The sequence below is a fragment of the Esox lucius genome, chromosome 2 (genome assembly GCF_011004845.1).
Source record: "Esox lucius isolate fEsoLuc1 chromosome 2, fEsoLuc1.pri, whole genome shotgun sequence".
In the NCBI taxonomy this organism is placed as follows: Eukaryota; Metazoa; Chordata; class Actinopteri; order Esociformes; family Esocidae; genus Esox; species Esox lucius.
The window spans coordinates 38,192,859-38,210,138 of NC_047570.1; the positions used below are offsets into that span (position 1 = coordinate 38,192,859).

A 17,280-nucleotide genomic window follows, 5' to 3' on the forward strand; every position below is an offset into this window, starting at 1 on the left:
TTTGTTTGTTGAAAAAGTACACAGAGAATACTTTTATAGATTGAGATATATGTGTGTATATATATATATATATATATATATATATATATATATATATATATATAAAGGATATTTATCTGTGACGAAAGAACGCATAGATTGGCTGACTTTCAAATTATAGATGATGAAATGTATTCATTGTTACATTGATATGTCTTCAATGTCATTTAGAAAGAACAAAGCGCTAAGGATCTTAGATGAAACATAAACGAATCCACATCAAACCAAAAGTGAGTGAAATTGTACCCCATGGCTTTATTACAACATTAGAATATCATAGTAGTAATGCATTTACACTAAAAACACAACAAGAATCAATACTGCCCCAGTTATGCTGAGTTCAGTGACGCACAGTGCTTGCTACTCCAGGGTTGGGGCTTACATTTCCACAAGGGACTAGTCACAAAGGAAAATAAATCTCAAAAACGCAATAGTGTAAGTCGATCAGACTCTAAGAGCGTCTGACAAATGATCCCCAAACATCATGGTTTGAAAAGGAAGTGAAGCACACGAAACACAAACATAAAGACACCTCTAAGCAGTTTCTGGCAAAACGGGCAGGACCTAAGCCACACTGATCCTCATTCCCCTCATCTTCTCAAAAGCCTTTGGATATGATCAATCTCCCTTTTCCTGAAATGGGTTTCAGGAGATAAGACAGAGTATGCAAACGATATATTCCTATACAATGTCAGTTAGACAGATTACACAGAAATACAAAAATAAAAAACTCCCAGAGCCTGTTCAATCACATGTATTTTCAGCAGGTTTATCACAACATCCCTGCAGACTGTTGTCCTGTATTGTGCAATGTTCATTCCAACTGATATCACTGAGCCCTTGGCTGCTGATCCTCTGGCATCATGACCATGACCTCTCCTTCCATCACCACTTTATCCTTCACCGAGCAGCTCACGGCGATTAAAGCGAACAACATCTTGATCTTCTTCACCTCCGCCTCAGCCAGCACCTCTTCCCCGATGTACAGCGGGGCCGGGAACCTGATTTCCTGGTACAGGAAGATGCATCCCGTCCCTGGCATCTTGGTTCCCAGGACCGCTGAGATCAGTCCGTTGATCAGGACGCCGTGGACAATGGGCGTCTCAAAGGACGTGGTTTTGGCGTAGCTTGGGTCCAGGTGGATTGGGTTCACGTCCCCAGTGAGCTCGGCAAAGGCCTCCACATCCCTAGCGCTGAAGGCCTTGGTGAGGGAGGCTCGCTCCCCGACATGGAGGTGGCGTGGCTGGGTTAATGTAGCCAGTCGAAGGGGGCCCCTGGTTTTTGGTCCATGGGTCAGGGCTGCAGAGTTGAATGTGGAGTACAAATACGGTTTACTAAAGACATTTCTGAAAATGAAGTTCATTCTAGGGATTTTCTTGGGGAGGTTCTACACAGCGCTGTGGACCACTGCTTCAATACTGAACCAACGGTTCTGCGTCAGTCCAGCTCCAGCTCACGACTATTCCCCGACAGCGCTAACAGAAACGGGGACACCTGAAAGAGGGGAAACAGTTTTGGTAACGTTTTAGGCATTAAACAGCAATGTCAAGGTTTAATTTCCAAAGTGATCTGAAATGTAAATAGATGGCTACCTTTTGAGTGTATTGATTAATCATTGAACATCTGTTTCATATTTCAATAACTGAAGTATAATTTGAGGTAATTTGCTGAACTGACTGACAACACCTCAGTATACTGACTTAAAGTTATTTTGTCAGGATGAGAATTCTGCTGAGTCACAGTGTTTAGGCAGAGGCTTTTGTCTCATTACTGCCCTCTACAGTTGAACAAACACCTCACTTTGTAAATGTCAACAAAAAAACAGGATAAAATCCATTGTGTGACAGAAAAGATCACAACAAAATGACAGATATTACATCAAAATCAATTCAAAATAACCATATCAAACAAGACAAAGCCAACTATTAGACAAACATTATAAGGCACAGGATAGTACAATAACATGTCAACAATCTTATCAAAGATAATTAATCAATTATTGCAGCTCAGTGGTCCTCAAACATCTGGTCCTCAGTTTGGACCCCCATATCTGTGTGTATCTGAACTAACACACCTGACCATCAGATGACACAAATCTAGTGTGTATCTGAACTAACACACCTGACCATCAGATGACATGAATCCAGCGTGTATCTGAACTAACACACCTGACCATCATATGACATGAATCCAGTGTGTATCTGAACTAACACACCTGACCATCATATGACATGAATCCAGTGTGTATCTGAACTAACACACCTGACCATCATATGACATGAATCCAGTGTGTATCTGAACTAACACACCTAACCATCAGATGACATGAATCTAGTGTTGGAACAGCTGACGGTCTCTGAGGAGAGGTTTCAAAACCACAGCAGTAGATAGTTTACCTGGTTAATTCTGACAGCACACAGTTCATCCTGATAGGATCCCAACAGTGTCAGGGCACTCCACAGCTTCACGAGGCCACTAGAAGACAAACAGAGACACATGGACTGCAGCAATCCTACCAGAACCAACACTGCCCAATCATGATTCTCTATCCTTCTCCAAAAATGTGCGGCCATTCAGCACCCCGTGGTGAATTTACTGGACTGAGGCAAGTGCCGCAATTTGTGAAAAGTACTCTTAAGCCATAAGTGACCATGTTTGAGCTGCTCAAAAGTCAGTTTTTTAGTGGGGCCACCATGAGAAACGCTTAAGAGAGGATGCTCGTGGGTGTTTGTGAAGCTGAGGTCTGGGGTTCAAGGAGGACATTTTACTCGCTAAGAAAACTGTGTGACGACCTTCACATAAGGATGGCTGAAAGGGGCCAGTCCATTAGGGAGAATTGAGCAGTGCACTCTGGGTAAAGGGGGGAGAACCGGAACGTGGTACGATGTCTGTCGGTGTACGTGGCCAGATACCTGCTGTAGACACGGAGAAGGCCCGTCAGAGTGTGTTCTTCAAACTTCAGCAGATCAAAAGGGAAGGCCCCTCCAACCTGAAGCAGGACATACGTTATAGGAATATATATATATATAATCCTTATTGCGGTTTTCAGCTCAGACCACCATTATAGAAATCAAAAGAGGTGAGCATGAATACAATAACCATAAATGAAAACAGACGCCAGCACAGTAGCGGACAACAAGCACCTCTAACGGTTCTTTGCGGACCACCAATACCAAAGAAGTAGCTAGCTAAAATCAGTTACGAAACCGGTACACAGCGTCCTTCAGCCCTGCAGAGCAACGCTTCCCTGACGTTCTGTTAACCTCACAGTGGGGACGTAGCCAGCCAACATCTAGCTCGACCAGCAGGGGAAAAGAAAAATGACTTCCTTTGTCCTTCACCTTGCTAACATGACCCATCCAGCACAAATGTTGGGTAGCCCAGACAGGCTAGGAAAACGGAAATGACAGGAGGGCAAACCTCATGATGAAATATCATGCCACAGATTTCAAATTACACATACTTGTCTGAAATTACAAATCTGAGAATTAAGTCATATCAGCTTCTTAGTATCAATCAATCAAATACAATATATCGGCAAAGCTTCACACTAGTCCTAGAGGGATTTGTTGCCTGGTTCAGTCTTTCTACAGCCTGGGTAATACAGATATCTCGATGTACCAAACACTTTACTTCAGACTGGACACATATGAAAATGTTCTGCTTCACTTCAGTATGTATCCAACCAGGTCATCTTTACCTCTCCATACAGGTCTCTGAGGCCACAGACAATCAACTGCTTCAGTTGGGCTGCAGTGAGACTGGTACTCTCATTCTCCAACTCTCTATGGACAGAATGGTGAAGAAAACCAAAGAACATGAATTAACCAGTGTGTACTCTATTCTTTGTAAAGGCATGTATCATTCACGAAGGGTTTCAAATACAGACAAAAAGTTGTGAAAACATGTTTTTTGATTAGAGAACATTACTTAGGGACAGTGGTGCATTCATTCTGACAAACGAAACGTTTCGAATGCAAAACGTTCTCAAACCGATAAAAATAAGTTTATCCCAACCTTGTGACAAATACTTTATAGCTACTTTTCGGGTTCAAATGGAAATTGTATTGGAACCTTGTCGATTTCACTACAGATGTAAGCTGTCAATGTATAGCATCAATGTTGTAAACAACTAGCGGACTTCTTCATATTGACAAGTCAACTGAACTACATCATCCAAATGAAACGGAATCGATCAATTTTACCTCACACTGAAGAAATTACACAACTAAACGTTTCGTTTCGTTAGAATGAATACACAGTTTTTGGACGTGACCAGGTAAAAAAACAAAAACATTTAAGCCTTAAGAATTGCCAATAACTACGTAAAAAGAAAGATTTTGCATCGAAAATAAACACTTTGATCAGGAGATGGGTGACACTTACAGGGAGATCCTCATATAGTGGTAAACTGATGCGTTTTTGAACACAAGTCGTTCATATGTGGCAGGTTCCTCCTTTATGTCTGCGCGTCGCATTGTATTTGGCTACAACCGTGGCGTGTCCTTCAAAACAATCAGCCGTACAGTTTGTTTCAATCTGACAGTAACGTTGGATCAATGCTTTGGACCTAGCTAGTGGATTATAATATACAAGGACGATTCATGCATTTGGTAGCTAAATTGTTTAACGAGTATGTTGTTAGTTTCTGGACGTCTGCCAGATATGACACTAGCGCGGTTTTAATGTAACTACACGAGTGAAGCAAGGTAAGAGCAAGTTGTTGAAAACAAAAACAGTCTGTACAAGGTGAGGGGACAAGTTAGCTGCTAAGCCAACCAGTTAGCTAGTGAACGTGTGGACTGATTGGTGAAGCAAAAAAATACCATATACATGAGTTGTTTGCAGTGCTCCATACACTCACCAAATTCGTCAAGTCGTTTTGAGTCCACTTGAAAGAGTTTTAAACGGCTGTAATTATAAACCCTTTTTTCTGGTAAGTAGCGAATGATCCAACGTGCTTGACCTGAAACACGCGCAGGCGCAGCACATTGTCACTTTGTAAACACCGACTGCTAAAACCAACTATCGCCATCTAACGAGACAATGACGATATAACACATTTTGAACATATGGAATGTTTCGGGTAATTCTTGAGATCCCGAGTATCTGCATTTTAACAACATGTAACCAGGTGAAAATGATTTTATTACTTTTTAATCTCATTCAAACCCTGACTTCGTAGAACTGTTGCTTAAAACAAATCCTCATTTCAGAGATATTGTCTCCCTAAGAAATCTCACCAAGCTATTCTCACCCAATAGGTTGTCCAGTGACTGGCCAGCATGAGGAAATTGGTTTATCAGAATAAGAACGAAGTTGGATAGCGCAATAAAACGACCAATGATATCGAAAGTGTCACATCAGTTTTTGCATTGGTTTTACTAAATAACATGGCATCCGCAAATAGGAAAAAAGCAACTTTAAAAACATACAGACGTTACCGTGAATTCGTAGTTGCGATCCAGTGCACCTCTAGTCTTATTGCACACAAATAATGGCACGTCATTATCCACATAACAGTACATGGCAGTGTCATATAATACATCGCATATATTATGCCAGTATATAACAGAGTCATATAATACATAGCATATATTATACCAGTATATAACAGTGTCATATAATACATAGCATATATCATACCAGTATATAACAGTGTCATATATAATTGAACAGGGCTTGAGGAAATCTAGGTATATAATACAAAGTGATGGTGTAGTTTTTGTTGAAAGTAAACCTTCTCATCTAACAAAATGACTAAATCAATGTGTTAGATAATGAATACATTTCCATAAGTTCTCCTCCAAGATAAAACATTTACAATGTTGTCTCTCCCTTCTGGTTACTAATATGAAAACAAATACCAACCAAAAACACGAGAAAACGCCGGTTGTTAAATTTTTTGTGCGTGAACCGTTAAAGACTCCAACAACCCACTCCTCTATACCTCTGTTTACGAGGTATAACAAGCTCAAACGATATATACAGAATCAAGGTTAGGCAAAATCATCTAATTAAATTATTAAAACATTAGCAAATTCACAAATAATATAATGTGTGTAAAATATAATTTACATTAAAGAGCTTTATATCACCAAATAAATGCAATGGTACCATAATATATGACTTTGCCTTGTCATCCAACCCCAGTATGACACAACAGCCATCCGATGCGAGGGCTCATTCCCTGAGTGCCTGGCTGCATTAGAAAAATACTATCCAGAGTCTATTTACACATGTGAACATCAATCACTTCTTCTGGAAATCCTAGTCCTGTACTATGAAGCTTGTTCAGTGAAGATTCACAATTTTTTAATCCATGAGTAGGCATAATCAATTTCTGGTGGACTGGCATTATATAATCAGAGCTCTAGGATGCCCCATTCCAGAAGGTTTCCTGCTTCTAGAGACACCATTTTCATTAGATAGTACACTACGATGACACCTTATTTCCAATATAGTGCACTGTTGTTTTTCCTGGGGCCTGCAGGGCGATTTCACACAAAGCATAGCTCCACCAGGTAAGTAAGTAATTTAGGACTCAGGAGAGTTTCTTGTGGTTGTTCGACCCAGAGCTAGCGTTGTATTTGTTGTTGATGAAGTCCATGATGAGCTGAGCGGCCTTGCGGGGTCTCTCCATCGCCACAGAGTGACCACAGTTGTCCAGCAACTCCACCTGGCAGTCCGACACCCCCTCCGCTAGCAGGGACGCTCCCTGGACATCCACCACCTATGAAGAGAGGAGTTGAGACACATACTCCGAATCCCAGATCACTTCGTAGCCCCTAACCTCAGTCACTACCGTGATTGTTCCAGCTGTCTCTCTCATAGACCAGGTGGAATTGCATCCATCTTGCTTACATGTACATCTAATCCTCTCATATGTAGAAAGAGTGCTCTTCAAAGTCCTACGAGATCTTTACCCTACTTAGGTGCAGTGACGATGGGGAGAGTCATTGCATTACCTGGTCTTGCTTCCCCCAGATGACCTGTGTTGGGGCCGTGATCAGATGCATGTTCTCTTGTAAGGAGTATCTGGACTTCTCTCCTACAACCTCCATGAACACTGAATAGAGCCAGAAGCCAGACATCCTGATACATAAATATGCTTGCATAAATGTATACTGATTATAGATTGAATAAGGATGCAAAACACAAAACATTACATAAAATCAGCTCATAGATCATTCAGTTCACTCACACTCTCTATAGAAGTCATTGTTTGGAACTCGAACATCAACTAATCCCTGAAGAATCTGTAAAAATAAATAAAACATAACTTATTGACACCGGGCAACAATACAGTCAATTTGATTCATTAACACAGAAACATGCAGGGCAGGGCAGGACGCCCCATCCAGGACCAGGGTTGAGAAACATTGCATTAACATCAATATCAACAAGACCAAATGGCGTTTCTCTACTTCTGGTTGTAGTGCAGGGTAGATAAGGAAGCAGCATGATGAGTTGACAAGCACAGAATATGTTGGCCATCTATACAACTAAGGCGTGTGTTTAAACAGGAACAAAACCACATGAGCTTTTTAGGGAGTTTCTCCTTGCCACTGTGCTTCAACACTGTTGTTGCTTGCTACTTGGGAGATTTTGAAAATTGGTCATTGGGGATTCCCAAGAGGGAAACAGACAAGGGACTAGGGGCTAAAAGGCATTAGATTGGACTGCAGCTGCTGTTCTGAAAAAGCCATCTCACCTTGTCTCAAAGTGACCTCACCATGCCTTATACACACCACCAACAATCTCATTCCAAATGAGGTAGACCTCATTTTGGGCGTGCACTGCAGTTTTAATAGGCTAAAATCAACTGTCACATATCTTGTCTTCTAAACCAATGATTTGCTTGCAAGGTTGGACTTTTCTGAGTGACTGTTGTTCTCCTTGTATCCCATGAGCTGACATGTAGCAGGTGCCATCAGTGTGGTCTCCTCCTCATCAGTGTGATCTCCTCCATCTAGCCTGACTTACCTGTTGTGGGATCTTAAAGCGTACGAAGGAGCAGAGTTTGAGCATCTCCTCCATCTCCTCAGGGGTGGAGGGGATCAGAGGGATGCTCTGGGGTTCGAGGCTACTGCCCAACTGCTGCTCTTTCTCCATCTCCAACAGACACTTCGCAAAACGACTCTCGTTAGGAAGACCTGAAACACAAAAACATTTTTGTTAGGACAACTATGGGAATGGGGTCATGAAAGACCTGTGACTATGGGAATGGGGTCATGGAAGACCTGTGACTATGGGAATGGGGTCATGAAAGACCTGTGACTATGGGAATGGGGTCATGGAAGACCTGTGACTATGGGAATATGGGAATTGGGTCATGGAAGGCCTGTGACTATGGTAATATGGGAATTGGGTCATGAAAGACCTGTGACTATGGGAATGGGGTCATGGAAGACCTGTGACTATGGGAATGGGGTCATGGAAGACCTGTGACTGCAGGAATTTTTTGAAATTAGGAAATGCCACCAGAAGGGGTCACAGTTGAACAAGTTAAGTAACATCAAACCACATGTAGAGAGGATTTTAGGTGGAGATACATTTTAAAACATTCTCCAAACGACCCCATGTCGGGAAAGTAAAATGTTTCCCATTTCACCCTGTAAATAAGTAAAACAGTTTTTTATCCTAATAACTAATCAGTAATTATATGTGTGTGTGTAAGCATAAAAATAAATAAAAAAGAGAGGCACTGAAATTATGTAAATTCTGAATGTTGAACTACACACAACTGATCTGTGCTTTAAATAAAATTAAAAATAATTCAATAAAAGTAATTTTACATATTTTCCCTTACAAAAAAGTGACCAACCCCTTCAAAATAAACCCATGGTTTATAATCCATTTATAATAATTGACCTGTCCTGTTGCTACAGGATTATTTCACTGTTGTGTGACACGATACAGAGTCTGAAACACAATGACCCTCAAGTCATCCTATGTGAGAACACTGACCAGGGTCGGCCCAGGACTTTGTTCCTAACCAGGTGAGCTGACAGAATACACACGTCTATGTTAGACAATGTATCCGGCCCTACCTGCTGGGGAGATGAGCGTGACACTGCAGAGGTCCTTGGGATAGCGGGCAGCATAGACCCCGGCCACATTCCCTCCCATGGACGTCCCCACCAGGTGAAACGGCCTCCTGGTCAGACGGACACTCTCCACAAACTGGACAGAAGAGATCAGGGACGGATGACATTGGACAGCAGGGTGGGTGAGCTCGTCCAATCATGCGTCAGTGTTTCTCAAGTGCATGTTGATTAACCTGCTTCTGGTTGGTGGATAACACTGAAAAAGCAAAGCTCTTTTTTTCTTCAAACAACATTTGAAACTGAAGAGTATTAGTCCTACACCCACCTGTCCATCAAACGATGGAACAACTACATGAAGGACTACAACACGCTCTTCAGGCCTGTTCTCCACCACTTTTAAAAGTTCAACTTAGAACTTTTATTTGATGTCAGTTCAGCAGAATCAATGGTTTTCTAATTACAGAAGGACAATACAAATAGTCAACAATGAAATCCCTCCATACCTGGCGAATCCTCTTGACCTGGCCCTCTATGGTATAGTCTGAGGTGTCGGTCCGTGAGGTGCCTTCATGGCCTGGCATGTCCACACAGAGCAGGTGCTGGTGCTTAGGCAGGAACTACAAATATGGACACCCAATCACACAGTTAAAACTACAGTTGTTCCAGCCACATAATATCCTATTAGAAACACTGTATTGGAAACACACATGTCCATGTTAGTATATATTAGTATAATATACCTTAGCCATAGGCACCACATGTCCATGTTAGTATATATTAGTATAAAATACCTTAGCCATAGGCACCACATGTCCATGTTAGTATATATTAGTATAATATACCTTAGCCATAGGCACCACATGTCCATGTTAGTATATATTAGTATGATATCCCTTAGCCACAGGCACCACATGTCCATGTTAGTATATATTAGTATAATATACCTTAGCCATAGGCACCACATGTCCATGTTAGTATATATTAGTATAATATACCTTAGCCATAGGCACCACATGTCCATGTTAGTATATATTAGTATAATATACCTTAGCCATAGGCACCACATGTCCATGTTAGTATATATTAGTATAATATACCTTAGCCATAGGCAGCCACATATCCTTGTTAGCAGAGAAGCCATGCAGCAGAAGGATGGAGGGCCGGCCTGGACCGGGCTTTCCCCGGTGGGAGTAACAGAACCGGTAACCTCGATTTTCTAAGTAGTCCACCTGCAGGCCCAGACGCCGGCGCCAGTACCTAATACAGTTGGAAACTAGTGTTAGTTAAAGTGCCTGTCATGGAAAATATTTGGCAAAAACAATGCAGACATTATTAATAAATGAAATGGCCCCCAGGAAAACAGTTTGGGAACTCCTGATTAATACCGTATTGAATTGAATATGTATCCACAGTAGTTAAAAGACACACTGGAGTATTTCAGGAGAGAGATAAGTCACACCAACAGGGATAAGTCAGGCTGACAGGGATAAGTCAGGCTGCGCTGAGAGAGATAAGTCAGGCTGAGAGAGATAAGTCAGGCTACGAGGGATAAGTCCAGCTAAGAGGGATAAGTCATGCTGCGCTGAGAGAGATTAGTCAGGCCCAACGGATAAGTCAGGCTTCACTGAGAGAGATAAGTCAGGCTGAGAGAGATAAGTTAGGCTAAGAGAGATAAGTTAAGCTAAGAGAGATAAGTCAGGCTAAGAGGGATAAGTCATTTTCAATATTTTAAACAATTCGTTCTTGCAGGGAAATTAAGCTATATGCACGTACACTGTTCAAAAACAATTACTGTTACTGTTCTGACCGAATTGTCTTAACAATTGAAAAATGACTCCAATGTCGGTATTTATTGAAGTCTGTCTAGTGTTTTATTCTCTCTCTCAAAATGTACACAAGCAGTTAAGACGCTTCCACTTCAGAACAGTGCCCAGTACACAACTGCAATATAAAGATATCTGGTGATTCAGCATATCTGGTCCCCTGGGGAAACACTGTTTGTGTGCGTACATGTGTAAGAACATCCAGGACCGTATTATTGACCTTGGTAGGGTGATTCAGCACAACGCATCCAGCTGGGTCCCCAGAGCAGCCTTAGTGACAGGATGAAGCGGGACAGGAGAACCGCTAGTGGGCCTCTCACTGTGTGACCCAACCCAGTCCACAGGTCACGTTGCGTAAGGTGCTGCTGCAGTACAGAGTTGGACCACCTCACAATGGGTGCCCTTTAGCCCCAGATTAGCAAAACGCTGGCAACAGGAATTAAAGGGAAAGTTCGAGTACTGCTAAGAATGAAAGGGAATGGTTGAGCACTAGCAAGGGTGGAAATAGGAACACAATCACTATGGGAACTCTGTCACTATGGGAACTCTGCATCGTGGTACAGGTGCATCACAAAAAAATGTAATATTGTGGAAAATATTTGTTTTCCATAATTCATATAAAAAGGTGACACCTTCATATATTCGTGATTCATTACACAAAAAGTGAAATATTTCAAGCCTTTTTTGTTTCAATCTTGATGATTACAGCTTACAGCTCATGGAAATCAAAAATCCAGTATCTCAAAATATGAGAACCAAAAATTTATAATACAGAAATGTCAACCTGAGAAGAGCTCTAATCAGCTAATTAACTCAAAACGTGCAAAGGATTCCTAAGTATGTTCATTTATTAATTAATATTATGTTGAGTGCATAAATTATTATAATCATCAAGATTGAAACAAAAAAGGCTTGAAATATTTCACTGTAATGTATCAAGAATATTGAAGGTGTCACTTTTTTATTACATTTACAAGAAAAAAAAATATCTTAAAAGAAAGATTTGATCATGAGTTTTTTTCCCTATAGAACCTGTATTTGTGTGCTTCTTACCAGTTGTAAACATGGATAATAGCTGCAGGCCACATGTAAAATGAGGCAAAGAAGGCCAGGATTGGGATTGCCAGAGTCCCTCCAGCCAGGACAAACATGTTTGTCATGTCTACATCCATGTCTGGTTCTCTAGTCACCTGCAACACAGTTAATACACATTTATTACAGTTTTGATTCACAGTTATATACATATAACAGGTAAATGCATAGATCTATTAAGTCCTTGACAACAAGTTGACCAGTAGCAACCAGACAACAGTCCTATTGTTATCTCAGTACAGTTTCTTAATCCTATTAACATTTACTAAAAAACAAACTGTCATCACACCCATTCAGAGAAAATTGGAACACTGAGGCAGACAGCAACAAAACATAACAGTACTTTTATAATTAGCTGATTAGCTGGCTGATTGTCTGAAAGTCTGGCTGGCTGATTGGCTGGCTGATTGGCTGGATGGCTGAATGTCTGGCTGACTTGGCTGGCTGGCTGTGTGAGGTCAGCTGTCACTACCAATACAGTTGAGACACACACATGGATAATTCAGCCCTGTGAGAAGAGCAGTATTACACTGCAGCCTAGCAACACTCCCTTCTCTGGGGTGAGGAGAGGTCTATCTGGGGAGAAGAGAGGTCTATCTGGGGAGAGGAGAGGTCTACCTGAGGAGAAGAGAGGTCTATCTGGGGAGAGGAGAGTTCCACCTGAGGAGAGGAGAGGTCTATCTGAGGAGAGGAGAGGTCTACCTGGGGAGAGGAGAGGTCTATCTGGGGAGAGGAGAGGTCTACTTGAGGAGAGGAGAGGTCTATCTGGGGAGAGGAGAGGTCTACCTGAGGAGAGGAGATGTCTATCTGAGGAGAGGAGAGGTCTACCTGGGGAGAGGAGAGGTCTACCTGGGGAGAGGAGAGGTCTATCTGAGGAGAGGAGAGGTCTACCTGGGGAGAGGAGAGTTTTACCTGATGAGAGGTCTACCTGAGGAGAGGAGAGGTCTATCTGGGGAGAGGAGAGGTCTATCTGGGGAGAGGAGAGGTCTATCTGGGGAGAGGAGAGGTCTACCTGAGGAGAGGAGAGGTCTATCTGAGGAGAGGTCTACCTGGGGAGAGGAGAGGTCTATCTGAGGAGAGGTCTACCTGGGGAGAGGAGAGTTCTACCTGAGGAGAGGTCTACCTGAGGAGAGGAGAGGTCTATCTGGGGAGAGGAGAGGTCTACCTGGGGAGAGGAGAGGTCTATCTGGGGAGAGGAGAGGTCTACCTGAGGAGAGGTCTATCTGGGGAGAGGAGAGGTCTACCTGAGGAGAGGAGAGGTCTACCTGAGGAGAGGAGAGGTCTATCTGGTGTGGGTTCACCCAAATTGTTTACTGTATGGCAGAGGGAGATCTGTCTGATATGTTTCAGGACACACCCTTTTCATGTTGTAAAAACAAGGACCTGACAAATGAGTCCCCACAATTATAGTAAAACCCGACAAATACATCCACACAAGATTTTATCTTATCTCTACAAGAACAAGAAACCAGCCAAGCCTAGTTCAACCGGACTGCAATAGAAAGTATTGCCCTCTTGTCAAACTCAGGTCACCCAAGTGAAAGGCTGTGTCACTACACCACAGAGTCCTATGTTCGATGGGTGTATAGCCTCTTCTCTCAGTATAGCCTCTTCTCTCTATCCTGAACAAATCCTCTTTTGCCACTGGCCGTTTTAACAGCTAATTGGCCATTTGTAAATGATACTGATGCAGTTAAACTGTCTAACCTTTCTTACTAAGTTTACCTCCACTACAAATAGCGTCTATGAACTGTTAGCTTTTGCCACTGGCTGTGTGAACATCTTATTAGCCAGTAATAGGCTTACTGGTATTTTCTAACTTCTTAGGAATAATCAAAATAATTGAGCAATTGCTAGCGAGACTGAAGATGAACTCTCCATGCCAGAAACAGTCCCAAAACGCATGCACGGAGGCTTACTTCCAAAATCCACCAGAAACAGTCGCAAAATAACCGTAAACTGTCTTATTTCAGGCTTACTACAATGTGTTCATCTGCGTGCTAGTACTTCGTTTTGTCTGCGAGGAGATACGAACTCGGGACCTATAGTTCGCAGATCCAATTCTCTAACCACTACACTATTTAACAAGAGGTAGTCAGTCACTCACTCAGTAAGAGACATTCGCTCTTCTTGGCCGGCTCCGCTTACGCGGTCCGGCAGAAAACCTATTTCCAGATTAGGGGTTGGGGTAATACAATAGGCCAATTTCACAGACACAAAAAAAATCTAGTTCAGTAGAAAACTCCATTGAGCTTGTTTCTTTAGTCCTGGACTGGGCTTAATCTGTGTCTGTGAAACTAACCCGTAGTAATAGAATTCGGGTTACTTTTAGGTTTAGGTATTACTGGATAGGTGTTGGGGCTAGGATATGGATATCTGACAAGGGGTCCTCACATAGATAGTAAAACCAGACAAAGTGGTCCAAGCACATTTTGTGGTCCAGTCCCCACTCAGATAAATTACATTTTTGGTTTTGGGTCAGGTTTAGGGAAAAATTTACACTTGGGTATAGTGTTATTTTTGGGGTTACTTTTTGGCTTAGAGGTTACGGTTGAGGATGAACGGTTGAGGATGAACGGTTGAGGATGAACGGTTGAGGATGAAGTGTTAGGGCTAGATTATGTTTGGACATGAAGGTTTGGTTATTGATTTTAGATTAAGGTTAACGACAGGGTTAGGATTAGGTCTAGGGGATTGGGAATATGGATTTCCAAACACACACACGGATAAAAAAAATAACTATGTATTATGTACATGTGTAATGAAACTCCATGAGATGGTTTAATTTTTTACCCAATCAGGCCACACACACACACACACACACTAAAAGGAAACAATTAGACATTCTTCCGTGTCCTTATCATTAATCAAACATCATAGGAAATGTAAACTTGTGCAGGTAGGCTACATCGTATTCATTCTATGTGAACTGGCTGCATTGAGCTAAATGTGTCCTGCCTCACGTGCATGATAATGTAGTCAGTTCGCAGTAGGTTCGGTTTGTGTAGAACGAAAGCCTACCTCTATCTCGGTCGCAGGTGGAAACTACGCTCCCTCTTTCCTCCGTGTTACCGACGATGATTTCTTTCTATGAAAAAGCTTTAGTGATATTCACAACGAGTTCACCGATACATTCACTGTTCTCTCATGGAGTCTTCACCTAGATGTTATGAATCTCTTTTCGCCCAGCTATGTAATGATTTATCAACCTTAAAGGGGAAGACGAAGAAATCCTAAGAGGGGCCATTAAAACAACAAATAAAATGACTGCCGACCATATATATATATATATTATGCAAATTACCTCTCTTCGACCAATAGTGTTCACATGCTCCGCCCCCTCTTTTCGAGATTAGGGTAGTACAGGGAGAATATGGTACACAGATGTCCATCAGAAAGCTTAGTTCGATTTTGCAACTTCCCATTTCTACAATACTCAACCTAACGGCCATTCTTTTTCCGCATGCACATTTCACAACATTGCTGGTTATACTGCATGACTAAGTAAAATAATCTCTGAGGTAATCTATTCATTATTATTATTAAACTTTTATTTCAACAAGAAACAGACTGAGGCCATGGTCTGTTTTACAGCTGGGCCCCACATACAGTTTTGGTTCAATGATTAAAAACAAAGATAGACAAAGCACATTGCTTCAAACCCCAGTGTTTTTCCCTCAGTGGCCTCAGGTTTTTAGTGGATATTGGGCCTGGCGAGGTCTGCAGTATCCCTTAGGTGAATACATACATGTAACACCTCTGAAATAATACATGTAACAAATACATGTAACACCTCTGAAATAATACATGTAACAAATACATGTAACACCTCTGAAATAATACATGTAACAAATACATGCAACACCTCTGAAATAATACATGTAACAAATACATGCAACACCTCTGAAATAATACATGTAACAAATACATGTAACACCTCTGAAATAATACATGTAACAAATACATGCAACACCTCTGAAATAATACATGTAACAAATACATGCAACACCTCTGAAATAATACATGTAACAAATACATGTAACACCTCTGAAATAATACATGTAACAAATACATGTAACACCTCTGAAATAATACATGTAACAAATACATGCAACACCTCTGAAATAATACATGTAACAAATACATGCAACACCTCTGAAATAATACATGTAACAAATACATGCAACACCTCTGAAATAATACATGTAACAAATACATGCAACACCTCTGAAATAATACATGTAACAAATACATGTAACACCTCTGAAATAATACATGTAACAAATACATGTAACACCTCTGAAATAATACATGTAACAAATACATGCAACACCTCTGAAATAATACATGTAACAAATACATGTAACACCTCTGAAATAATACATGTAACAAATACATGCAACAACTCTGAAAATACAAATAATGTAATAATCTATACATTTATAACACCACCAATAAATTTAAAATGTTTTGATCCATGTTGGCTAACTGATCTTTTCTTCAATGTTTTTATTTATTTAATCTTTGCTTGCACCCCAGCCCAGAGTCATCACGCTACGCCAGTGTGTACTGTCAAATAATTACACTTTAAAAAGGCTAATAAGGCTGTTGAAACAGTTAATAGAGGGTTCTATGAAGAACCATGAACAGGGGTTCTTGGTTGTCTGGAGTTGAAACGTTCAGTGAAACCGGAGAACTCATATGGTTTACATGGGTAACAGTAGTGAGTCTAGAGTTGAAACGTTCAGTGAATCTGAAGCTGGAATGATCACAGGAAACCCAGAGTAATAGGTGGTGGGCTGTGGATCCAAATCTGTCTAAAGGTTAAATCATTAACATCCCACATCCCAGTTCATTTCCTATTTCTGAATGTTTTAAGGTGGCCACACTGATCCATTCATAGGCATCACTCCAGATGACTTTGTTTAAAACACACAAAATAATCTGTTTGGGTCAATACGCTAAAACAGTTGTGTAAGCATTACATCCACATTGTGCTAAATTGGTCATGCCAGGTAGTATAGAAATAGAATTGAGGACACAGCACATATTCACAAACAAACGTTTTGTGTCAGTGCTTATTTAAATGTTGTAGGTCAGAATCTCACAAATAGTCTTTATAAACGAGTTGCAACCACATCCTGTCGAGAATAAGTGAGAGTGAGGGAGACAAACACAGAAAGAGAGAGATAAACAGAGAAAGAGTGAGATAAACAGAGAAAGAGATTTGGGGGTTCCCATGGCAATATATCCCTTTTAAACTGCATGTAGAGTGA

At 41.2% G+C, this 17,280-nt stretch overlaps 3 protein-coding genes across 3 annotated transcripts; all 3 read right to left on the minus strand.

Annotated features, from left to right (window-relative positions):
• Positions 1-270: 270 nt before the first annotated feature.
• Positions 271-3,824, minus strand: LOC114828651 (hydroxyacyl-thioester dehydratase type 2, mitochondrial-like). Its single transcript, XM_029125856.2, has 4 exons — positions 3,740-3,824; positions 2,952-3,028; positions 2,436-2,514; positions 271-1,533 (listed from the first exon to the last, which is right to left on the minus strand). The coding sequence occupies exon 4, from the start codon at positions 1,400-1,402 to the stop codon at positions 869-871; it is 534 nt and encodes a 177-aa protein (XP_028981689.1). The 5' UTR covers positions 1,403-1,533; positions 2,436-2,514; positions 2,952-3,028; positions 3,740-3,824; the 3' UTR covers positions 271-868.
• Positions 1,424-5,021, minus strand: rpp14 (ribonuclease P/MRP 14 subunit). Its single transcript, XM_010874784.4, has 6 exons — positions 4,904-5,021; positions 4,426-4,544; positions 3,740-3,824; positions 2,952-3,028; positions 2,436-2,514; positions 1,424-1,533 (listed from the first exon to the last, which is right to left on the minus strand). The coding sequence occupies exons 2-6, from the start codon at positions 4,515-4,517 to the stop codon at positions 1,477-1,479; spliced, it is 390 nt and encodes a 129-aa protein (XP_010873086.1). The 5' UTR covers positions 4,518-4,544; positions 4,904-5,021; the 3' UTR covers positions 1,424-1,476.
• A 147-nt stretch (positions 5,022-5,168) lies between these two features.
• abhd6a (abhydrolase domain containing 6, acylglycerol lipase a) lies at positions 5,169-15,273 on the minus strand. The gene is made up of 9 exons (XM_013136404.3): positions 15,026-15,273; positions 11,966-12,102; positions 10,187-10,346; positions 9,593-9,706; positions 9,093-9,225; positions 8,026-8,195; positions 7,244-7,298; positions 7,008-7,108; positions 5,169-6,772 (listed from the first exon to the last, which is right to left on the minus strand). Exons 2-9 carry the CDS (start codon positions 12,082-12,084, stop codon positions 6,584-6,586), a joined length of 1,041 nt encoding a protein of 346 aa, XP_012991858.2. The 5' UTR covers positions 12,085-12,102; positions 15,026-15,273; the 3' UTR covers positions 5,169-6,583.
• Between the last annotated feature and the right edge of the window lie 2,007 nt (positions 15,274-17,280).